This window comes from Pogona vitticeps, chromosome 1, assembly GCF_051106095.1.
Source record: "Pogona vitticeps strain Pit_001003342236 chromosome 1, PviZW2.1, whole genome shotgun sequence".
In the NCBI taxonomy this organism is placed as follows: domain Eukaryota; kingdom Metazoa; phylum Chordata; class Lepidosauria; order Squamata; family Agamidae; genus Pogona; species Pogona vitticeps.
Window position 1 is genome coordinate 19,109,316 of NC_135783.1, and position 25,438 is coordinate 19,134,753.

General features: G+C 42.6%; 1 protein-coding gene across 45 annotated transcripts in view; it reads right to left on the reverse strand.

Moving 5' to 3' along the window:
• LOC140704068 (uncharacterized) overlaps positions 1-25,438 on the reverse strand; it is a 342,640-nt gene that overhangs the window by 107,010 nt on the left and 210,192 nt on the right. For 6 of the 45 annotated variants that reach the window (XR_012083173.2, XR_013540269.1, XR_013540262.1 and 3 more), the window contains 2 exons: positions 22,401-22,479; positions 4,617-15,653 (listed from right to left, as the gene is read on the reverse strand). The exons of 35 other annotated variants lie outside the window; for them this stretch is intronic. Coding sequence is in view for 3 of the 10 variants with exons in the window: in XM_078382886.1 (XP_078239012.1) it covers positions 15,485-15,653; positions 22,401-22,479 (248 nt within the window). In the remaining 7 variants the exon portion in view is untranslated. Of the gene's footprint in view, positions 1-4,616; positions 15,654-22,400; positions 22,480-25,438 lie in introns of those variants that run through there. 4 more of the 45 variants (XR_012083174.2, XR_013540247.1, XR_013540271.1 and 1 more) reach the window with 1 other exon arrangement.

Below are 25,438 nucleotides of genomic sequence, written 5' to 3' on the forward strand. Positions count from 1 at the left end.
ATCCTGTGAGTGGCTTCCCCTCTGCCAAACTGACCTTTGATTTGCCCCACAGAAGCTGCGTTCCTTTACACTGTGTTCAGTAGCCCTGTCCTATCACACTACGGGACAGACCCGAAGGAACATCAGGGGTGCCACTTTTGGCGACATCCAACTCTAGTCCAAGGTGAGCTTTCTAGTCGCCCATATGTGTGAGTCCACAAAGACCATTGACACAGAAGGACAGGTTGCTTACCTGTACCTGTATTTCTTCAAATGGGCTCATCTGTGGCACTCACACTATCTGCCTTCCTTCCTCTTGGTGGTCCTGCAGCTTCTTTTCCTCAGTAGAGATGGACTAGAGGGAAATGGAGGGAACACTGGGGAGCACACACGGTAGGGAAGGGTGGAGCTTCTGCTAAGACTCAATGGCTCAGCTTTGGAGAGTTTTAGAACACGCTTCACAGGCATGCAGGAAAAACCTATTCTGGTGCCTCGCATAACGAGTGCACCATACAACAACGAATCCTCATAGCGAGGGGGGTTTTGCGATCGCAAATGCGATTGCATAACGATGGCCCCTATGGGCGAAAATCGCTGCGCGACATCGGTAAGCATTTTGCTTACCGATTGTTTGCATAGCGATGTTGGGCAAACAGCTGATCGGCGGTTCCAAAATGGCCGCCGGAAGAAAAAATGGCCACCGCAAGTGTTTTCGCGCCCTGCCCTCACTTACCGAGGGCGCAAAAATGGCGGCGCTATGGAGGAGCTTCTCTCAATGGTGAGTTTAAGAGCAATAGGAACGCATTAAACTAAGTTTAATGCGTTTCTATGGCATTTTCGGTTCCGCAGAGCGATGGACTCACACATACAGTGGTGCGAGGCACCACTGTATGTGTGAGTCCACAGAGACCCAAAAGAAGCAGCAGATTGTGACTGGGAACACAAAGCTGAGAACCAGGGCGGTGTAGTATTTAACGGGTTGAGGCAGAAGAGCTGAATGTGAATTATCTCTAACCATGAAAGTTGTCTGGTGGGTGGGTGACTTCGGGTCACAAACTTGTTGTGAAGGGAAAATGAGTAAATCTCCCCACCTACTCCAAAGCTGGCACCTTGATCCCTCTGGGGAAGGAGTTTCCAAAGATGTCATTGTGTTGGGGTTTGTCTACGCTAGCAGCAGAGAGCGAGCTGTGTGGGCTGCTTGGGAATGGTTGGGCTTGATTAGAACGCTCAGAAAGAAATGGCTCCTGCCAATATCATGACATGGCTTTATCAGTGAGGATAGCGGCAAATTATAGACTGTATATAGACTATGGCTGATATGCTGTATCAGTTATTTAAAAAAATTAAAATCTATTCTTTGCTTTCTGTTAAAGGGTCAGTTGCTTACAGCTGAAGCCAGTGCCATGGATTCAACTGTGGGCAGATCTCAGCTGGCCCTTCAAGGCAAGGCAAGGCAAAGAAAAAATAATTTAAAAATTATAATCTATCTAGTGCATTAGCAATAGTTTACAACATCATCATCATCATCATCCTCATAATTCTGTGCAGTCAAATCAATTCTGAGTTTTGACTACTGTTTTCAGGGTTTCGCAGGTAAAGAATACTCAGAAGTGTTTTGCCCTTCCCTTCTCCTGGGGGTGCCCTTCCCCAAGCCCACACAGGCTGGTTAATTCCTTGGAGGCACACTGGGGTATAGAACTCTCAAGCTCTAACCACTGAGCGATCCAGTCAGTTATAGTCTACATACAGTATAAAAATGTCTTTTCACCTCCTCTGTCCCTGCTGAGCAGACAGAGTGATGAACTTGCCAATAGTCTGAAGTGGCTCACTTATTAAGTCTCTACACAATATTAACAAATTGCAAGCGGAAGGCTTGCATTGGATAGGTCCCAGCAATTGTGCAACCAAATTAGAGCAATCCTATCCATATCAGCAAAGCAGAAGCTCCTTGACAGGGGCCACAAAGGTGTGGATAGGAACACTCTGGGGAGGGCTGGTGCACTCTAGCAGAGGAGGCGTCTGATTGCTGTCTTGAAGAATTCTCCGGCGCTTAAAACAGCCGGCTGAACAACCCATGTAGTCAACCTCTTAGTCCGTCTCCGTATGTTAGCTAAATTAAATTGAGTTAAATTAAATGTGATGTGTCTGTGGATTTTGATTGATGAAAGCTCTCACTGAAACAAATGTGTTAGTTCTTAAAGTGCCACAATATTTTGTACTCCCCCCCCCCAACTTTAATTTCACCAACTCTCTGGAGAAGGAGTGGCAAGTAAATGCACTGGGGAAAAAACTATTGGCATTGCTTGTCCTGCAAACATGTGCTCCACTGTACATAACAATCATAGTGGATAACAATATATTTGTCCTAACATTTCTAGCAAGAAAGAATATACTGCACTCATAGTTAATGCAGAGGCAGTAATGATGAAGCATGTCTGCCTGCCTCTATTTTTTATTACATTTCTAACCTATGTTTCCATTAAGGAAGTAGTGGTCAAAGCAGTGTATTATTAAAAATATATTTAAAGTATGTTGAAAAATAAAATTACATTTTTTTAAATACAGACTTTTAATTTAGAGGCCTCTCTCTCTCTCTCTCTCTCTCTCTCTCTCTCTCTCTCTCTCTCTCTCTCTCTGTGTGTGTGTGTGTGTGTGTGCATGCGTGTGTGTTGAAGCTAGATCCCCCTCGCAATATTGTTGTACAGCTAGATGAATGAACAGGCAAAGATTGATGGAGCCACACCTCTTGCTAACTTAATAGTCTTGGCAAAGTTGCTAAGTACCGTTCCGTTGTTAGGAAGACCCGGCCATTTCTCCCAACAGCAGGACTTCTGAATGACTAGAAAACAACCTGAAAAGAGAATCTCTCCCTTTCCCCCCAAATTCTGGCTGGGGATTAAATGATATATCTATGTGCAAAAAGACAGAATGTTTGTATTGGAAACAACAGTAAAACAAGCACAGCTACACAGACCAGTCAGTTTCAAGCTTCATAAACTAGCAATATTTGGGGGGTACTGGTTATCTCTTTTGACAAGTGGGAAGAGTGAACATCAGCTGTCTGCTGATGTGTTTAAACCGTGCCTCCATCTCTGCTCTCAAACTGGACATTTGTAAACAAACACACATATTACAAAACCAGTGATCTGCTGCCAAACTGAACAACCTGGACCAATGCCCTGCCTCTGCAATTTTGCACTGCTTAGAGAACTGGGACAGAATAATAGCTGAGCTGCAGCTGAGCTGACATTGGGTAGCTGAAGGTGTGATGAATGCAAACCTCTCCCAGTCTTTGGATGCTGGAAACTACCTAGAACTAGATTCGCCTTGGATTATATTTGTACAGGCATGGTTGCTACAGCCCTGGGCTGGAGGAGACTTAGCTCTAGTAACTCAGCATGGTCTCATCTTCATTTTTAAAATTTGCATTTTATTTTTATTTTAATCTTATTTTATTTCCTGCTGCCTGTTCATAGGCAGCACAGTTGCTCTGTTGACAGCAACCTGGAATAAGTACAATCTCAATTCAATGATGCACCAGCCGTAGTAGGTTTCAGACGGGCAGAAGCTTTTTGTTCCACCATAAGTATCCTTGTACACAAGGCTTCTGCCTGAGAATGGTCATAGGAGTTATTTCACAGACTCTCCTATAGGGGAGACTACTGGGTTTTTAAGAGGATTTTTCATTTTTTAAAAAAATGCACACTGGGAGTTTTTGCAAGAAAAGTGATTTTAAAAAAATACTGGCCTTCCCCTTAACTGAAAAACGTGGAACAAATAAAATTCTCATTACAGCTGGCTGTGAAGTCCTTTGTGCCTGTGGCAAAGGTCCTGTCTAACAGTCTGGCTTGTTCTGTGTCTGTTGGTGTTGTTGAACAATAGATGTGACGGAGACACTGGCAATAATAAAACTTCCTTTAAGCTGGGTTCAGCCCGGGTGAAGCTGCCAAAGGCCACTGCTTCATACACAAAACCCCTTGAGGCTGTTGACATACAGGACAGGGAAATAATCCAAGTAGAAGCTGTCATTGAATCCAGCAATGCACTCCCTGTAGTATGTAAACAACCCTGCGGATTTTGTACACCTCACCCTGCCTAGAACTTAACAACATGTTGCTTTACGATGGGTTATAGAAGAGGCAGCAAACAGAACCATGAATGTTTCTACAGTACATTACACTGTTGTAGCAGCCGGGTATCAGTTTAACTGCCATGGCTGTATTCTATGGAATCCCAGAATGTGTTTGATGTTGAGCTGCTCAGAATTCTCTGCTGTAAATTCACAGGAACTCTCCAGACAAAAATTCCAAGTACCTTACAAAATTAAACATCCCAAGACTCCTTGGGATAAAGCCAGGACAGTTAAAGTCATACCAAACTCCCATAGCTGTGTGATACGACACACATTCCCTGGTTAACTGATGGCCCAGCAAGTTTTGTAGTGGAGAAAATTCATGCTTTGTGCATAGAATGCTATGCTCTTGGTTGTTGTGGGTTTTTCGGGCTCTTTGGCCTTGTTCTGAAGGTTGTTTTTCCTAACGTTTCACCAGTCTCTGTGGCCAGCATCTTCAGAGGACAGCACTCTGTGCTCTAGTGTAGTTGGCCTGGGAGTGGAGTATTTATGGCTGTGAGATGGGCTTTTGTCTTTTTCTGTAGATGGGTGATTAGTGTGTATTGTTGTGGGTGTATTGTTGTGCTAAGGAGAAGAGATTATCTGTCACTATGGTTGATCAGTGTCGTTAGCTGGTCTTTTGTGTTTAGTGATCCCCTGTCCTTGTGGCTGGGTAGAGTTCATTGACCTTTTGCACACTGTATTTTTGAGAGCTGGCAGCCAAGTTTGGTTGAGCTTCACACTTTCCTCTTTTTTGTTGAAGTTCTGCTGGTGTTTGTGGATTTCAATGGCTTCCCTGTGCAGTCTGATGTAATGATTGCTATGCTCTCCTCTCTTTCCCTCAACTATTCTCTTGTACTGTGTTGTAAGCTCCCTCGGCGCAAGGACCTGTCTGTGCAGCCAGTGCCTTTCTGCTGGATTCTATTTACAGTGGACTCTCGACGGCTCGACTTACTGACTTTTCGAGTTACAGACTTCTCTGGCTGCAAAATTTAGGTTCGGCTTGCAGCCTGAAAATCGACCTACAGACCAGAAAAAAACCAAAATGGCACCAAAATGGAACCAAAACGGCCAGTTACAGGATTAATCGGTTTTCAATGCATTGTAGGTCCATGGAGACTCGACCTACAGACTTTTTGACCTGCAGCCACCATTCCAATATGGATTAATTCCGTAAGCAGGGGATCCACTGTACCTCAATGTTGCAGTATAGCTCTATACCAGCGATGGCGAACCTATGGCACGCATGCCACAGCTGGCACACAGAGCCCTCTCTGTGGACACATGAGCCATACGTCGCCATAGAAAAATACTTACCCATCCTCCAATCCTGGATTTTGGCAACCCCTTCTGCTGGTGCAGTGGTCCATTACCGGTCTAGCCCAATGGGGGATTGGAGGACTGGTAAGTATTTCTTTCTTAATATCGCCCACAGGGAAAGGGGGAAAAGCATTTAACTCTTGCAGTGCATGAGCAGGTTTTTTTTCTAAACTAAAACCTCAGCATTTGGGTTTTAACTGCAGTATTGGCACTATCGAATAAATGATTTTGATTTTGCAGTTTGGGCACTCGCGCTCAAAAAGGTTCAACATCACTGCTCTATACTGATAACACAAAAGGCAATGAGCTCAATATCGGCAAAGGTTTCTTAAGCCATTATCAAATGTAAAATAAAGAATCGGCAGTATTCTCAGCTATATTTCCTTATTAACTAACCAGTATCACCTCAAAAGCCCCATTGGTGATTAGAGATACTCAGCAATGCCATGTTGTTCCTGCTAGTTATCTATAGCCTGGGACTAATTTAGCCACCAATCATGGTAATTCTTTACAGTTCTTCTCCCAATGCTTCCTGGGAGGGGAACCGAATATCAATAGGGGTCATTGCCAGCTGTGAAAAGATGCACTATCCAAAACTTGTGCTCAAAAACAGTCTCTCTTTGGGGGCTGTATATAAATATATAAATATTTACTATGTACAGTGGACCCTCTACTTACGGAATTAATCCGTATTGAAATGGCGGCTGTAGGTCAAAAAGTCTGTAGGTCGAGTCTCCATTGACCTATAATGCATTGAAAACCGATTAATCCTTAATTGGCCGTTTTTGTTCCGTTTTTGTTCCATTTTGTTTTTGTTTTTTCCCCCCTGGTCTGTAGGTCGATTCTCCAGCTGCAAGTCGAACCTAAATTTTGCAGCCAGAGAAGTCTGTAACTCAAAAAGTCTGTAAGTGGAGCCGTCTGTAAGTCGAGGGTCCACTGTACTCCTACTCTTATGTCTGAGGAAGTGGACTTGTCTGCAAAAGCTCACATTAAAATATATCAATTAGGCTTTCAAGTGCCACAATGTTTTTGTCTTCTTTATTTTTATTTTCTTTTCCCCTGATAATGGTAGCACAGACTAACAGGACCGCCTCTTCTGAAACCCCTAAAGGGCAACCAGCTGCAGTATCACAATACATACAGCAAACCTGCTGCCTTTGTTTTGATGGGGAAGTGGCAAATCAGCAGAAATGTAAGTGGACTCCCATTACTAAAACAGTTTTAAAATTCACTCTCCACCACATTCAAAGAGATGAGGGAAGAATGAAGCTGCATTCTCCACGGCTTTATCTCCACTTGTGCAAGAATGCAGGAAATCACACAGGTTAAGGTAGGAAGATCAGGAGTGTGGCAGTTGCCATATCCTTCTCATGTGACCCCACAATTTCACATGGTTTATTCCACACTTGTTAGCACAAGGGTGTGGAGGAGAATTAGTACACTCTTCCAGTAATGTAAAATTCGGCTCAGATTCAGCCCTTTCTCAACTGCATCAGCTCATTGTATGTAAACTTGTTTGCTCATTGCACTGATCCAGAGCTTTAAAATGTTCCTTCTGCAGATGACAACTATCAGAATCCCCAAGCTAGCAGGATAATTGGTCACAGTGGCTAAAGGACTCTTTGAATAGATGTTTCAAAAAGTAACTTTTTCTAAGGTTGGCACCTGATTAATCCTTGCAGCCATTCTGGGTCTTCATAGTGGCAGTGTGTAGCCCAAAACCAACAAAATCAGAGACACATTCCTATATATATACATGGTACATGGCACTGAGATGGCCAACCTAAAATACTTATAATAAGAAATAATTTCCCTGCATTTGTCCACTGTAAGGTCAGACACAACCTGGAATTTTTTTTCCTTCATTTTTCTCCCATTCAGTACAGTCCCTATCAATTCAACATGACTGAGTGCGGTGAAGAAAAATTCAGAACAGTAAAGAAGGAAGGTGGGGTTTATTAGGTCACGTGTTAACAAAAAAGGGTTTTAAGAGTGCAGCTTGCTCTACAGATAAAGGTAATCCCGAAAGACAATGATTCTGAGATTAATTGAAGCCTAATCATGTTGTTTTATGATGATGTGAACAGAAATGGGCATTACTAACCACACAATTCATTTGTTTTTGTTTTTATAAGCAACTCCCCCCCGCCATATGAGGGGTGGCCTACTGTCCAGGAAAGTAACTTCCCTAATTTCTGGTCCATATCCACCACTGTCCCCTTTCTCACCGACCACCTTTCTCTCTCTGTCTCTCGTTTCTTCTCCGGTCTCCCCAACCCAATGCTTTCTGCTGGCTCAGGTAGCCAGGGCGGTGTAGTGCAGTGGTTCTTAACCTTTTTGAAAGAAACGCCCCCTTGAGCCATTGAGGAAGTTATCATTGCCCCCCTCCCTGCGGTGATTATTTATGTATGTATGTATGTATGTATGTATTTATGTATTTATGTATGTATGTATGTATGTATGTATGTATGTATTTATTTATTTATTTATCTATTTATTTAAGACACTTAAATCCAATGACCCCTGAAAACAAAATTAAATTCCAAGAAAATGAAATGCCCCCCAAAAAGTAACATTTAATGATTTAGTTGCAAGTGAATTTTAAGACGCAAAAAGAAATATAAAAAGGGCATAAAAACAAATGCAGGAACTAAAAATTTCAAGACAAAAAGTCTGAAACTAAATTAAAATTGGAGGAAAATATATATTCATGCACACTGTAAAAAGGCTGCAGCCATCATCACAGGTTTGGCTTGCTCCAGCGCCCCCCTACTGCCCCCTTCTGCTCCAGCGCCCCCACGCCGCCCCTTTTCGTTCCATTGCCCCCCTGAAAAATGAAATCGCCCCCTGGGGGGCATTATCGCCCATGCTAAGAACCACTGGTGTAGTGGATAGAGTGACGGACTAAGATTCTAGAGACTAAGGTTTGAATCCCCAGTTGGTCATGGAAACTCACTGGAAGAGCAGAACTGATAAAACGACTCCTTAAATATCTCACTTACCTTGAAAGCTCTATTAGGGTCGCTATAAGTCGGTTCCAACTTGGGCACTAACTAACTAACTGATCAATTTTGCTGCCTAGCCATCTATTCTCTGTTCTTCAGGTGGAGGTTAGACTTTAAAAATTACTTTGAGAATGGAGACCGATAGCTTTGTGTCAGAAAATCTGTCTCTAGTGGAAAACCAGGTGACCAAGTTTCTGTCTGAGCTTGATCTGGGAGGGAATTTGGTATGTCTAATCAAAGGTGCTTCTGAATATCAGCACCCAGGGATCATGAGCGGGAGAATATTGCTGTCATGCCCTCCTTATGGGCTTCCTATAGGCAGATGATTGGTCACTTACTGTAAATAGCATGACGGACTTAATACACTGCAGACAGTGATGCACATTAATTTCATGGGGGAGGGTTGAACTCGCAACATAGCCAGTCAGAGCAGAGTTGAGAAGCACTATGTCTCCAAAACCAAATCATGGTGTGGTTGCACTCCAACTCCCATTATCCCAAGACAGCATGGCCAATAATCAGGGATTATGGATGATGCAATCCAATACCATCTGAAAAGCAGTGGTTTAGAGCAACTACTTTTGAGACTACAGCTCCCAGAATCCTCAACTGTGTGATTCTGGAAGTTGGCACACCCAATAATATAAAAAAATAGAATTCCAGACTCAGCTAGAAAGTGTGTCACTCGGTGAAATGTCACAAATCATTAGAGGTACATTTAGTACTCAGGTTGTCATTAACGGCCTTTCAGCATGCTACATATCTCCTTGCCCTGCCCCGATTAGGAAAACTGGAACAAATTATGTAAAAGGAGCACATATATGCAGATTTGCTCTATCTGCATAATATATACACAGGTCATAAGAAAGCACTTTTTCTTGGCGCAGATTTTGTGGTTACCATGGTACACAATTCAACTTCATATCTGTGCTTTTTTCTAAACACAGTAGTCACAGACTCCTTGCCATAAGTGCGTGTCAGCAGACCAGAAAAGTCCCATTCAACAAACACCAACGCTTCAACCTTTTATTTTCTAAATCTGATAAAGTATGACTTGTTGGCTTCATGAGGAGATAATTGCTATAGTTACCCCTGCATCACATTACCTACACACAAGCATTCTTCTGAAGGCTAGGATCTTTGCTGAGGACTTCTGCTTTGTCGTCTGTCCTTAATGATGGTTTAATTTTAATGGCATTTTAAGTCAGGAATCTTGCTTTTTTAAAAAGAAAAAAAGAGCCATAGCTATGGAGACTCATCATCTTTGAGGATTTGGAAACTAATAAATCCATTTCTTCTTTCTTTCCTAAGGCATCCAATATCTCTAGCTCTTTGGAGAGAGAAACAGGGCAATAAAACTTGAGGAGTGGTTATGGGTTATTTGTTTTCCTCCCCCCCCTTTCTCTTTTGTTTCTTTTCCAGCAAGCCCACAGAACTGTGATGCCAATTCTGGAAGCCACCATTCCACCACAAAAGTCGTGGACTTTTATTTACAGCCTGCCGTAAAACTACACTGTGTTTTGCAAAGAAAAGTGAAGGAGAGGGTCCTTCTTGGCTTTCTCCCTCCCTCCAACCATGGCCTTGCAGCCCTATGTACATGTCTGCAAAGCTGCTACACTTGCAGGTCAGTCTAGATGCTCTCTTGAGATCCACCACACTCTGCAGACTGACTCTACCAAGATAATGCACTCAGTTATACCCAGATTCTGGGGCCATTTATCCAGATTCCTCACATGCCCTTTTCTACAAGCAGTTGGGCCAGAAACAGTTGCTGTCGTCTCCTCCTCGCTCTGCTGTCATCTCTGTGACACCATAAATGGCTTAGGTATTTGGTTGTGGAGCCAGAGATTGGGAATTCAATTTCCCATTGAGCCTCCATGAGAGGGGCTGGACTTGATGGTCTATATAGGATCCCTTCCAGCTCCTGCCCCATAGCATTCTATATGCCCACCCTTTGGTCTTAGGTTTTTGCCCCTAAACAATCAGGGAATGGAATGGGGCTGACTTGGCAATGCTATCCAGGTGTATTATTTTTGTACACTATAGGTGAGCTTTTGAATCCTGTCTGTCTTATTGTAATGGTAGTCTTTAGGATACAGAGTTATTAATGACATTAAATCCATAACAAGACAAGCCAGGATTTAATATCTATTGCATGAAAATATTTCCCCAGTGATCTTCCTTTACCTACTCATGTAAACAAATCTCTGTGTTTACCACCTCAGTGGTGACAAGTATTACAAATCTTAATTTCAAATTAGGAAATCTGATTTTGAGTATCACAGGCTAAATTCAGATATGGTGAGAACGAACAACGGCGAGCTTCCTTCACATCACTGGCGCCCAGATATGAATGCTGTCACGGGCAGGCCAGAATGCGGAAGAGTCATTTAAAAATGAAATACACTTTCTAATTAAAAATCTATGGCAAGGCGGGGAGAGGAGCGCGAGATGACAATGGCCCCTGTCTGAAACACTAGAGATTTAAATCGTGGTCTGCTATCCTTCAAGAACCCGGCCTAGGCTGTTCTCCTTGGGCCATTTATTTCATGGATTCCCTTTCTGAAGCTGAGCTAATTATCTTTCCTGGATGAGCCTTATCTAATTCAAAGCTGATGTCATTATGAAAACAACCATTTAATAACTCCAGCCACATCAAGTAAACGAACAGCGGGGAGGCTGCAGTAGGCCCGGTGGAGGAAAAAGAAGGCAACCTGCTGGTCCGTCTGCTCTAATGAACGCAATTAGTCTGCAGTGGCAGAAGGGGGACTGCCGGGGCTTCTGCCAGAGATAAAAAAGCAGGCTCTTTCTAAAGGCCATAATCTTGCACAAAGCTAGGTAAACAAGCTGCTTAGGCAGCCCCCTAAATCGGCACAAGATTAAGCTCTGTGTAGATGAGTCAGGTCCCTTTTGCCCGGCTTTATTCCACTGCTTAGTTTTAATACGGTCCCTCAAGTCCTACCAATCATCACGAGATAACATCGGCCAAGCCCTCATGCATGGCCCTTATAAAAAGGAAGAGAATGAGTGACTCTTTCATGGGGTTTGGTTCTGAGCCTTTTTTCTCCGGGGTGGCGACAGACTGTCTAATAGGAATGCTGCACGCACCCCAGTCAGGTATGTTGGGTAAATATATTCCTAGGTCCCTTAATAAGATAAAAAAAATGCATGATGTCATAAAATTTCTTGAAATAACTGTATTAAGAAAACAAGACCAACAAACTAGTCCAGCTGGGTATAAAAAAGCTGGGGGGAGAGGGGAAGGAAGCTTAAAATGGCACCAATGTAATATTAAACTGTAGCAGAGACTTTCCTAGGAGCCACCACTGAGAAGATCTTATTCTAAATCAGTCATCTCTTACTTCATTTCAGAGACTGAGAAGCACTTCCAAAGATCATCTCCAGACATGGAAAGATGGATATGCCTGTAGATGTTCCTTTAAGTACCCAGGCCCCAGTTGTATAGGGTCTTGAAGCTAAGCACCAAAATATAACCCAGTGGCTGCACAATGGATTTATGTAGTACTGAGGACAAGAAATATGGCTATGCAGTCTTGTTTGAATGTTCAGTGCACTTCACATTACCTAATCTCATTGCAGGCCTTAACAACAACCTGCAAGCTAGAGGAGTCTTATTGTCCCCAAGTTTTAAATGGGAGCAAGGTGAGATGAAGACAGATTGATTGCCCACATGATTAATGTATGGATTAAGAGCAATCTGTACAGAATCCACTGCCTCTACTGGTCTCTGTGCCGATTCCATGACCCTGAACATCTCACCTGCCTCAGCCCTGCTACTTCTCCTAGAACTGCATAGAAGAATCTTTCTTCCGCAGAGATGGAGAAAGTTACTTTCTGAGCTATTTCTTCTATAATCCGTCAACCAGCATGACCTTTACCCTTGCTGGTAAGAGATTATGGAAGTTGTAGTCCAAAAAGTTAAACCTTTGCCATTTTTGGTCCTCAGCCACCGGGAGAGTTTGTCTCCAATAAACCCTATCTCAAGAGGTTAGATTAAGGTGTGAATTAAATTAGGTTACAGTGGGAATGTTCTTGATTGTACAATACAATGGCTTCTTTCCACTCAATATCCTGAAGGGCAACTCACCCAGTCTCTGTGACTTTTAGGAAAGCCGCTGTATTGTCTTCCTTCATCACACTCCTGCCTGAGATAAATCTAGGTAGCAAACAAGCTGAATGTGGATATTTTTGACAGCATTTTGTTTCCAGCCACTGTGATTACAGGAACAAAATCTTGTTCACATGTTAAACCTTTCCACATAGCAGGCCACATGTAGGGGAAACAGATTGTGTAAACTGCTCTGTGTTTCTGTGATCTCTTAAAGAAATTGGTAGAAGCTGTATCCTATTTGTAGGTGGTGTTTACTTCTGGACAGGTGTTGCAAAGAATATTTCCCATATAAGCGTGCCAGTTGAAAGGGAAAACTGGTGCACTTATGTGCAAGTAGAATTGCTTATGGGTTGGTGTACCAATGTTTTAATGTTTTTCATGTTTTAATTTTGTTGTGTTTGATTTTAAATGGTTTAAAATATCTTAAGTTTTTAAATTGTTTCATATAGTTTTGTAGCCAACCCTGAGATCCTGTGATACAGGGCTGGCTATAAATGTTTTTTAAAAAATAAAATAAAATGTTTCAAGTGGAAAGTAAATGTGCTCAAGTGTCAGAAGATACACTTGCCAGAAAACTTTGCTGTTCTTTATAAACGTGGAAACTCTCAAACTTGGGGGGAAAAAAACAAAGTGCTGGTTTTCATCTACAAAGCCCTAAACAGTTTGGGTCCAAGTTATCTCAAGGACAGCATCTCTCTTGATAAGCCTGCCTGGCTGTTAAGGTCATCAGGAGAGACCTTTCTCTCAGTCCCACCACTTTCACAGTTGCATTTCATGGGAACAGGAGAGAGGACTTTCTCTGTGGCTTCTCCCAAACTTTAGAACTCTATCCCCCAGGCTGGCCAGATCTTTTCTGTCCTTCCCCAAGTAGGCGAAGACCTTTCTCTTCCAACAAGGTATCCCTTAAGGACTAGTTACCTGTGTGGGGTTCTTAAATGGTCTATTGTGCCTTACTACTTTGAAAGTGTTTTTGATATTGCTTTTGTATTCCATCTTTTAGTGTGGCATTTGCCTGACCCTTCTGAGTTCTACTTATTGTTTTTTGCTTTAAATACTGTATTTTAATAATGTAAGCCACCTTGGATCTTTCTTAAGGAGAGAGGTGGGGTAAAAACATTTGAAAGCAAGCAAACAAGCAAGCAGTGGAATTCCAGGGGAATGAAAAGAAGAGAAGAAGTAAATAGGGCATCAAACTAGAACCAGCATCCTCCTGTATAGACAACTCCTTAGAAGCCAGGAAAGTCCTAAGTATCAGCCACCAATTTAGGAAAACTCTAGTTAGCTTCCAGGTGAGACACAGAAGTAAGTAGCAGGGGAGGCTTTTTATTTGATGGCGCTCCACTACTGGCAGCCTGTCTGATCTTGCTTCTTTTGGGAAAATAAGCTGGCAGAAGAAAATGAGCTCTCAAAACAATGCTTGAAAGAGGTGGTGGTGGGGAATAGTAATGCCACACAACTTACAAAAAATAAAAATAACACTTGCTGTTTGGAAAGCCCTGTGCAATTAATAAGCAAACAACACTAGGAGCCTAAAGCAATTGGCTGAGCCTCAGTATAAATCCTCAGATAGCAAAGAAGGCATTATATGATCTGAAACAGGACTCATCGGCTGGCAGGCCCATGAAATTCACAACAGGGTGAAAGATAAGTTCATTCCCAGAGGAGCTTATGAGAAGGGTTTTTAAAAATGAGGCAAATGAAATAGAAAGTCTACCCAAGAGTGCACAGTCGCATGGCTTGCTTGGAAGCCAAGCGCTGTGTCCCTCATCTGATTTTTGCTACTCAATACCTGCCAACACCATACCTGGCTTTGCAGGATCCGTGCCGGCAGCACTGCCCTCCCAGTCCCTTGCAAGTGCTGGCTGTGGCAGTCACCACTTGAAAACAAGTGATTGGTAGTACCCCTGTGTTTAGAAAACTACAACGTTCACCCAAAGCATGAAAAATTTACTTTCTTAGACTACAACTTACAGAATTCCCGCAGCTATGCTAGTTAGAAATTCCTGGGAATTATAGCCCCCACAGAAATCATGTTTCCAAATTCAGCCGTCTTCCCCCAACCCATAGCCCCACATTTTGGCTAATCTCAACCAGAGCATGCTCCTAGGAAAGCAATCAAAAAAGGCTGCACTCCTCGGCTACTGCTCTCCCCAGTGGCATAGTGTGATGGCCAGCACTTGAGGCAAGACAAGTATTGCGTGGGTCATATGCCAGCTCTGTGACATAACATGTGGGTGGGGTGGCACATAGGGGTGGGGCAGGAGAAACCCTTGGGTTGATGCCATGAAACAGTTGCAGGACCACTTGAGATCTACGCTAGCAGTGGTGGCAGCTTGCCCAGCACCCTTGGGGTCTCAGAGTCAGATTGCCGGGAGACGGAAGAGGAGCATGAGGACCTGCTGTGGGAGGATGCTGGATGGGGCAGTACATGCACCCCTAAGAATTTTGCCCCCCCCTGCTCTGCCACTGCCTTGCACCCCCTAAAAAGTCTGCACACCTTTGTGGTCCTCCCACTATGCCACTGGCTCTCTGCAAATCATTCCTGGGATTCCTGTAGGAATCTGGTGGGTCACGGTGAGAAATGGGATGCATGACAAGACACGCCATTTGCAGACCTGATTCAGCAGGATTCATCTTTAATATAGCCCAATGATCATTCCAGAAAGCAGTCTGTTTCCACAGTTAAAAGTTTGATAAGTATTACATGCCAGTGTGATGTAGTTGTTAAGGTTCTGGGCAACTCCTTCGGGAAGAATTACTTGGGAGAATTGCTTTCTGTCTGTCTCAGCCTGACCGTTGTCAGACAGACCGCTGTTGTGAAAAGAAAGTGAGAAAGAGGTAAGTCATGTATGCTGCCATTTGGAAGGGAGGGAGGGAGGATCAGAATCGGGTAGAATCAGAATTTTATTCTTAGCAACTTATCAATATCAACACATCTCAGAAAAACAGCTGCTCTAATCTAAAACTTGTTTTGTGTATTCTCATCCATGGAGGTTTTGTTGCTGAGATCTCCGTTGAATCTGATTTTCTCCATGAAGTACCATGACGGTGACATTCCATTCTCTTCCTAGAAGGATCTGACAATTCAGTTCTTTTGCCCCTTTCTCTGCAAAAAAGGAATTCAAGACTCAGGGTATGATCAAATGGGCATTTAGTCAACTGTTCGGTTTGCTGCAGGAATGGACTGGCTCACTTCTTTTTCTGGTGATCACACAACATAATTGCTGGAGTGAACCAGCCTCTCACAAGAGCATTCCTACCCATACTTTTAAGTAGTTCCCTGTCAGGGGCCTCTATTTTGTGCATGTGCAGGTAGGATCGCTCTGTTTTGTCTCAATTCCAGTGCATGTGATCGCTGGAAATGAACCAAAGCAAGCTTGGGGCAGTCAAAGCTTCTCCTACTTGGAATTTCTTGTATCATGAAGTGGTTTAAGAAGACAGCCATTTCACGATGTTGGCAAATTGAACATTTTCTCTGCTCTTTAGAGGGACAGAGGAAGTGAATTTTTTTTTTTGTAGACAGTGTACACTAATGTACTGCTTCATTTATTTATTTTTTAAAAAAATAGAAAACTTCTAGAAGTGGGAGGAAACAAGAAGGAGCAATAATGGGACCCTACCCTTTTCTTTAGACTTGTCTTAAAGTTGAGGCCAAGAACTTGCCTGAAGCCAAATCCACTGCCAGCTGGTTCTATTTTTTTTAAATTATAAGCAAAAGCAAAAAGAAAAGCATGCTGCTTATATACTGCCCCACAGCACTTAAAATACTCTATGGGTGATTTACAAGCTAGTTATGCAGGCTACATATTGCCCCCCCCCCCCCAGTGAGCTGGGTACTAATTTTATTGACTTCAGAGAGCCAGCTATCTCGGATTGAACCCTGGGTCATGAGCACAGTTTTGGCTGCAGTACAGCGATTTAACCACTGTGCCACAAGGCTCCTTATATGTGATGCAGCATATCAGCACTGCCCTAATATACTATCTTTTAAAAATTCACTTCCTCTGCTCCTCTACAGAGCCAGAGGAAGTGTTTAATTTGCCAGTATCGCGAAGTGGCTGTTTTTTAAAAAGCCATTTTATAATGTGGGGAATTCCCAGTGGAAGGAGTCAGACCAAATACAGTTTCTTGAGGTCAGGGAGGTAAGGATCATACAGAATGGCATGCCAGATCTCTACCCGAATCCAAGCAATCCTATTTAGCCCACGCCAGCATGCTCCAGAAACTCACATAGACAATTCGTGAAATAAATGAATGAATAAAAAATTAGCTTGAACTTACACCACCAGTGCTAAATTTTTGAAGAGCAGATGGTACAAAAATATAAAGCACGTCCCAATCTCTGATATTATATTTAGGTCTTAAGCCATTTTAAAAGTTTCAAGTCTACTTTTAGAAAATAAAGTATATATGGGAGCTGTTGCCAGTTGAAGGCGACAATTTTGAGCTAAATGGATCTATCGATTTTGAGGGATATAAGCAGTGCTGGTTCAGTGTAAGACTTGCGATGCATTTAAAATCCAAAGCATCAGCCTTAAGAAGAAATATGCTGCCCATCAAACACTTGACTGATAGGTTATATATATTTTAAAATACTATATAAGTTAACTTTCCAGAGAAGACCTCTTTGATTTAAAAAAGGATAGATTTTTATTACCGTGGTGCCTTGCTTAGCGATCAATCCGATGAGCAATGAAATCGCTTAGCGATGGGGTTTTGGCCATCGCCAGAGCGATCGCTTAGCGATGGCCCCTATGGGGAAAAATCGCTTTGCGATGATCGTGGGGAAGTGATCATGGAAAGCGACCCTTTTTGCACAGCTGATCGGCGGTTCCAAAATGGCCGCCGGAAAAACAAAATGGCCACCCACTGTTTTGCCTCGCTTTAGAGGCACCGAAAATGGCCGCCTCTATGGAGGATCTTTGCATAAGGTCAGTTTTTAAGCCCATAGGAACGCATTAAACACGTTTTAATGCATTTCTATGGGCTTTTTAAAATCGCTTAGTGATTAAATCACTTAGCAACGTTTTTCCTGGAACGGATTAACGTCGCTAAGTGAGGCACCACTGTACATCCAAATGTAGGCTGTGCCCCCTTCACCTTTTTCTTGAACCTGACTTGCAGTTAGCTTTGTTTGAAAAACCAGTGCTTCTATACTAGGTGAATTGAAGCAAAGTGTGCTTATATAGTGCTTAAAGCACACGCTGGGTGTTTTACAATTTAAAAATGCAGGCTACATGTTGTCTCTCACCACCCCTCAGTGAGCTGGGTACTCAGTTTACCAACCTTGGAGGGTTCGAAGACTGAGTAAATCTTGAGCCAAGCTACCTGAGCCTGTTGGGATCGAACTCAGGGCGTGAGCAAAGGCTTAACTCTAGTACTGCAATTTAACCACTGCACCACAAAGCTCCCTCCTTATATCAGTTAATGTCCAGCTGCAGCATGCAACGCCAATTGTAATTTCTAGACTCTTTCTAACAAAACCTCCAAATCAGGTGCATATCCTGAACATAAGATTAAATTAGCAGAACTTGGGAAAGTAACATTTTTGGACCACAACTCCCAGAACCTCCCACCCATCCTGTCATGTTGACTGAAAAAATTCTCAAAACTGTAGTCCAAAGGTAACTTTTCCAAGCTTGGGCTCCTTGCACTGGCAGCATGAGGAAGGATCAGAGAGACAGCAAGAATAAGGCTAGAAAATGTAACAATAAGTGGCCACATGTTTATGGGTGCCAGTTTACAATCTGACATGGCACAAGGCATCAGAAAGCATGCTCTTAGCAGGAAGATGCCTCCTGCCTCTCCCTGACTATCATCCAGCAGCCATTCCACTAAGCTGTAGAAAAGAAGAAAAGACAACAGGGCCAGCCCTGCTAAGAAGCCAGTGTCATTGGGCTTTGCTGCTCCTCACCGCCATTCAGCAGCTATTTTGCCATGCTGTTGCAACCCCTATGAAATATTGGTCCCAAGAAGTAGGACTAAGAAAGAGCAGGGCTGTGTGTAAAAGGTTTCAATCAGAAAGAGCAGGAGAGCTGAAGAGGCCAGAACGACTGTTGCCACTTAGACTGCTAAGGCCCTTACCACCTTAGTCTAGGTATAATCCCTATATGTTTATGGAGGGGTGAATCCACCGAGTGAATTCATGCATATGCAATTGAATATTTTAGGGTCTTGAAGATTCCACCTATCAGCTGGTTCTTCTATGCATTGGACACCCAACCCAGCTGAGGAAAATATCTTGAATTTTTGTCTGAATTTGAATTCAAAAGGACACTTGAACTTTGCAATTCTACAAGCAACCTCTGTGGTTGGTGCTGTTACTGAGGTCTTACCTGGAGAAACTAGCATTTTGTTGTTGTGGCGTTCAGCTCTGCTCTCACCTGTCCGTCATAGCTGGGCAGGGGAACCTCAGCCAATGAGAGGACGGAGGGTGGTGCAGAAGTGGGAGGAGCTGGGTTATATAAGGTGTGTGATGTGTGAGAAGAGATCAGATTGAGTTTGAGAGATGAGTGATTAGAGAGATTGACAGAAAGTGAGAAAGAGCCTGTCAGTGAGGGAAAAGTCTGTGTGAGCTACTGTCTTATAAACAGTGATTGACTAATTGATTTAATACCTATGATTTACCCTTTTAATTTTGTACAGATCAATAAACACTTTATTTGTTTTGAAAGAAACACTTGTCCTTTTGATTTTAAGGATAGGTTGGTGGCAGCAGTTTATGGAGAGAAGTAGTGAGCACTCTTGGAGGCCTGGATTGGTAGAGGCTTGAGAGTGGCCTGCTACAGTTGTTATCACTGCGCATGTCGTCTATTTTACAGCGGTGAAGAAGAAGCCTCATTTTGTGAAATTGCGTTTGCAAGGTTCATCAGTAGCTATCTAAATATAGTAAACAAATAGCCCCATATAACTAAAAAGTGTTACACTGTTGACGCTCATAACATTAACAACTTTTAAGTTTTTCTTGTTTTTTCTTTCTACTCCTTAGCCCCTTTTCTTTTTTGTGTGTGTCATGCCTTTTTATTCTCTAACCCTGAGGGCAAGTACTGTCTAGCCTTAAAAAAAGAAGAGAGAAATGTAAGTTTACCTTGACAACGTTTCCAGCTGTGTACAAATAACAGAAATAAAATACATAATTAAATAGCTAGGAAAGATTTCATGTCTACAAGAAGGCAACCTTCCAAAGTGGGAAGGTACATCTCGAAATGGTACACTTTGCACTGGAAGTAGCTCCAAAGACCCTTGGGATGGCCTATATTTTCCATGCAAGAAGTAACTGATAACTCTTCCCTTTCGTCTTAAGATCCAAGGCTACAATCCAGGCCACAATTAATTGTATTTAAACCCGACCGGTTTCAAAGGGATTCAAGCAAATAGAACTGCGGGCTGGGTTGCAGCCCAGATTTTTTGAATACTCATTGCCTGCAGCAAAGTCCCAACTTTTGAAAATATTTCAGACCACTCTTTTGGCACCCAGATGAGTGTCAGATTTTTCAATGTCACTCAGCCTCAACAGCTCCCAGGGCAGTTCTTTTTGATAATAAAGCCTTTGCATCCAAAGATTGATTTGGTTGGTTTGACTGGCACAATAAGCTGCTGCCTAAAACCAGAAATGGAACAGAGCAGAGACGGATTTGTTACTGAGAGGGGAAGTTAAATAAACGTGGCTGCCAATCAACTACTACAAGCAGAAAAGTGCCACTTCTAAAGGTGACCCCCTTCCCGTTCCTCTTCTCCTCTCCTCTGCTACAATCACTCATCATGACCCTTTGCTGCTCATCAACAGTGCTACGGTTGCATAATTCCTGAAACCTCAAGGCTCACAGAAAACCCCAAAGGAGGAAGAGGGGCGGAGGAGGAGAAGGAGGAGAGGAAGAGGTGGAGGAAGAGCTATGGTAGGTCAGACTGAAGGCCTATCTAGTCTAGTCCTATACAGTGGCCAACAGTACACCTGTGGAAACTCCTCCCATTGCATCTATTCATATATGCACGCATGTACAATAATATTTAAAATACAATAAATATCCCACCTTTCTCCCATACTTAAACCATGGAATGTATTGCCACAAGAAGTAGCAGTGAGAACTAGACAAATTCATAAAGGATAAAACTCTCAATGGATGCTAACATATGCATTTCTTCTGGGGGGTATGTATTTCCTTTGGAATATATATGTATGAAGTATGTATTTATTTATTTATTCCTTCTATTATCAAAGAGAACAAGTTGTTCAGAAACAACAGTGGAACAGGGCTGTACACCCATGGACATTTCGGAGAGAGGACAGGAGAAAAAAAGGAATTAATAATAAATAAATTGTAATAATCATGGCCATAAGTGGTTATCATGACTACAGTTGGCTATGACTATGATTAGAATAATTATTATAACAAACGTGGTCAAGCACATAGTTGTCTCTAAGATTTTGGCCATCTATATTTAGAAGTACACTATACTTTTCTTCCTAAAATACTGTATGTTGGAAGGTGGCATAAAAGTATCCATGATGCTATTTTGGGATTTGATAGATAAATGAGAAAAGTTCAACAAATTAATAACAATGCCTTAATGGAACCTGCGTTAGAAGGCTGGAGAAGGGAGGTTTCAGCAGCTCTTCTATGGTATTGGCAGATAACATCATTATAAATGCTTCAATGCTAACTGCCCTGCAGGAATTCTTTGATCAGCTGCTACAAGGTCAGCAATTTACTAATATACCCAGCTTGTCTCCAAACTCCTAAGACAGAATATTGGAAGGCTGTGTTGCTGCACAATGAAAGCACATTAAGAGAAAGGGACTCCCCCCTGCTCACACGCTGCTACCCACTTCAAAAGCTCTCAGTCAAATCCTCTCTTCCCACCTAGAAAGAGATGATTTCTTGTTCTGGATACCTTTGATGTTAGCCTCGGTTTACTAGGCAGCAAATAAAAAGTGGGTTGAGAAGAAGAGTAGGGTTTGCAAAATCCCCCATCCCAGTAAATTCCTCCTAGAGCAAAGGACAGAACTAGACCCCCCCCAACAGCAAACATGGAATTACCAATCCTGCTTGCTTCCAAAATGCAAAAGAGGACTAAAGGATGCACTTTTGAAGGAGATGCATCCTCCTTCTAACAGTTTTTCTGGAGAAGCTTCTTCTCTTTTAAAAAGGGTCCAGAAATCAGCGACCCTGTGAACAACGGTTGATGGAGTTGGCAGTGTTTATTATGGAGAAGTGAAGACCAAGAAGCAGTATGATAGCCATCTTCAAACATCACAAAAGCTATGGCATGGACGATAAAGCTAGTTTGCTTTCTGTGGCTCCAGAAAGTAGAAACCAGAGCAAGAGAGGAGGTTCCAACTGAATTTGAGGAAAACCTTCTGGACAATCAACACTGCGTAACAGTGGCATAGACTGCCTTGAATAATAGTAGACTCCCTGCCTGGTGGTTTTTAGATAAAGGTTAACTAACCATCGGTCAGGGGTGTTTTAGCTGTGGAATCGTTCCACTTTGATGAGCTTGGGTCCCTTCCAACTTTAGAGTTCTATGATTCTTCTGCTACTTTTCATGAAAAACCCTTTTCATTTGATATATCACTTGCGTGAGCAGAAGGACAGGAGAAAAACACCTTGCCCAGCCTTCTATAGCGATGTGTGCAGTCAAATTTCTCAGCAGGGCATAACGGATGAGTCAGACTAGTCACCACAAAGAGGAGCTTCAGCTCAGATTGGTCTTCCTCTCAACATCTTTATTAATATGGAATTTTCATACTTGCTTCTTAATGAAGATAATGCCGTCACTAATGGATCAGTGTTTTTAAAACAAGTAAATGTTAAATAAAGATATTCTGAAATGTATTGTGAACAGCACTGACCTCTGCAGCTGTTTATTCCTGTGAATGGTTGTTGGCTGGTTTGTTGGTTGGTTGGTTGGTTTTTTAAAGTTGTATCTAACTGTAACCATAATCATAGAATAATGGAGTTAGAAGGGCCTATAAGGCCATTGAGTCAATTCTCTGCTCAATGCAGGGATCCAAAGCAAAGTACATCTGTGTTATTGCTATCTTCTGTATACCTTTTTTGACATATTCTTGGATCGGACCCCCTAGGCTGCTTGGGACTCAGATGGGAGAGCATGGCTCTGAAATTTTGGGGTAAGGAGCTTTCCTGCTTGGTCCGTGAGCTGAGCTGGGCTGGGCTGGCCCTCAACTCCATTCAACCAATGCAAGAAGTACACAAAATTCATTCCCTCTACCTTTCTGCGGGTCAACATTTATAACAAATATGGTGTATGAAAATTACGGTGAGGAGATTTAAGGAAGAGCCCAAACCTCCATGGAAAGCTAAGTCACATTTCATGAGTTCTGTGGAAGAACTGCCCCACCTCTCAATCTCTACAGGTCAACCACAGTTTTATTAGCCAGCATGTAATCAAGAGATCAGAAACTGGTTTACATAACAAATTTTAATCAAAACTTGGACACTTTTTTTTTATTCTTGTTATCTCCCCACCAGAGTTACCAGTCTGTTGCCTGCAGGGTTCTGGGAATGGAATTCCAGAAAAAGTAATGTTTCCAAGCTCTGAAATGAATGAGTTTAAAATTTCTTGTTTGGATTCTGATAACAGTTTTTCACAATCCTAATGGATCCGAAGTCATAGTGCTAGAGGTGTTGGCCACGACCCTATAAAGCTTCCATTGAGTAGAAAGACCCACCATTATACTAATGTGGGACTCTGCGGCTTGTGCAATTAGAGGTAAGTTTTCATGTGGAGATCACCACATGGGCAACGTCAAAGTTTACACAAGCAGCAACATTCCATGTTACAATAGTGGCAGCCAATGTAGAAACCAAATACGTAGATTACATCATTGGAAGCAGGAGATGGAGAAGCTATATTCTCTCAGCCAAAACAAGACCAGGAGTGGATTGCAATACTGATCACGAACTCTTAATGTCTAACATTATGCTAGGAAATGTATTCATAGGCACACTTTATTTTGAAAAAAAAATTATTTTCTGATACATTTGCAATGACCAACGGCTAAACCAATTGATTAACAATGGATTCTTTCATTCCACTTCAAGTTGATTTCAGTCCAAACCACTGTAACTGTAGAATGCTGAATGTTCAGAACATGGCTCTTCTTTCTGTGTTCCCTGCTACTTTGCTGTCATTAGGTAGCAATTACAAGTCAAAGCTATGCAAAACAGAAAGACATTACATAAGAAGCCCTCTGAACTGTGTGCTGACTACACATAAATGTAACAAAGAGTTTATGCGGACCCCGGATATTGGAACCTAAAAAGCAACATTCATTCTACCCAGCTCTCTTTCCCTCTTCCTTCTTGGCATCTGGTTCACAATTTATATTTTTAGAGATCTGTAGTTACATTATTGACACAAAACAAACTGTTAAGTGTGGTTACAGGCAGTCAAGTTTTATTTTATTTAAGTCCAAAAGGAGACACATAAACCTGAGTTGTGGCTCCAGAAAACAAGAATTACTCTTAATGAACTGTCAAGAAAATTCTGGCTGATATACAGTTTGGCAGGCTCTGCAACTCATACTATAACTGCCTAGGACTGCAGCAACACGACACTGGGAAGCTGTTTTACTAGATGAGTAATGAACTGCTGAGTGAAGAGCAGGGAGTAATTACTTTGTCAATGTGTATGCAATGTGCAATGTGTATAATGCACCCATATACATATGCATGTTATGCAGAGAAGTACATACGAACATATAGGAGGGAGTGTGTGTGAACGGGAGGGAGGGAGAGTGTGTGCGTGTATGCAGCCAGTTACACGGCACCAGATGTGGAGGTGCAGCTGTGATACGCTTGGCATCATTCACCACTGGGTGTGTGCCTACAAAGATAGACTCAAATGATTTTTTTACACTTCTAAGTTTCAGCCTGCCTGATTCCTGGCCATAAATCAAGGGAAGGCTGAACGACCCAAGCTGTCGGGGACCACAAAGGAGTCCCTCTGACAGTTGTGGAATAGGAACGGCCCAGCCAAAAGCCTCCTCACTCACACCCTGTCTGCACTGTTATTTAACACACTCCTATTCAATGCAGGGTTGGTTCCTGTCACTCCTGTTGTGAACATGACTTTTCAAAGAGCTTTATCTTCTGTTCCTGCACCAGTCAACATCACTGTGCTACTGTACTTACAGGTGCATCCTGCCTCTGCCTCTGTTGGATTATTCCAAAACTTCTGGCGTGTTCCTTAGGGACCAAAGGGCGAGGGATTGTTCTAAAATCCTCAGTCCTCGTCTTACTTTGCAAACCATGCATTTGCAAGCGACAAAGAGGAAACAATAAAGCCAAGTGGTACAAGCTGCGCTTTTGCAGATTAGATTTCTAGGATTTCAGTACTTGCTTAGGATTTCGTCCAGCTTATGCTTGTGAGTGGATTTCTGCTCGTGCAATGGAGCCTCCTCTTTTTCGTTATCAAGTAAAACAGCCTTACTCAACATGCTGCCCTCTAGATCAGTGGTCCCCAACCTTGGGCCTCCAGATGTTCTTGGACTTCAACTCCCAGAAATCCTGGCCAGCAGAGGTGGTGGTGAAGGCTTCTGGGAGTTGTAGTCCAAGAACATCTGGAGGCCCAAGGTTGGGGACCACTGCTCTAGATTACAACTCCAACCGGCTCCAGCTAGCATGGGCCATAGGCAAGGACAACAGATCCTTTCATCTAAAACAGGGGTTCACAACCTTGGATCCCCAGATGTTCTTGGACTAGAATTCCCAGAAGCCTTCACCACTAGCTGTGCTGCCCAGGATTTTATGAATTTGCAGTCCAAGAACATCTGGGGACCCAAGGTTGGGAACCACTGGTCTAAAACATCAAAGGAAATCCCATTTAGGAAGGTTGTCCTTCCACACTGTACAGCTGCAGGGATGA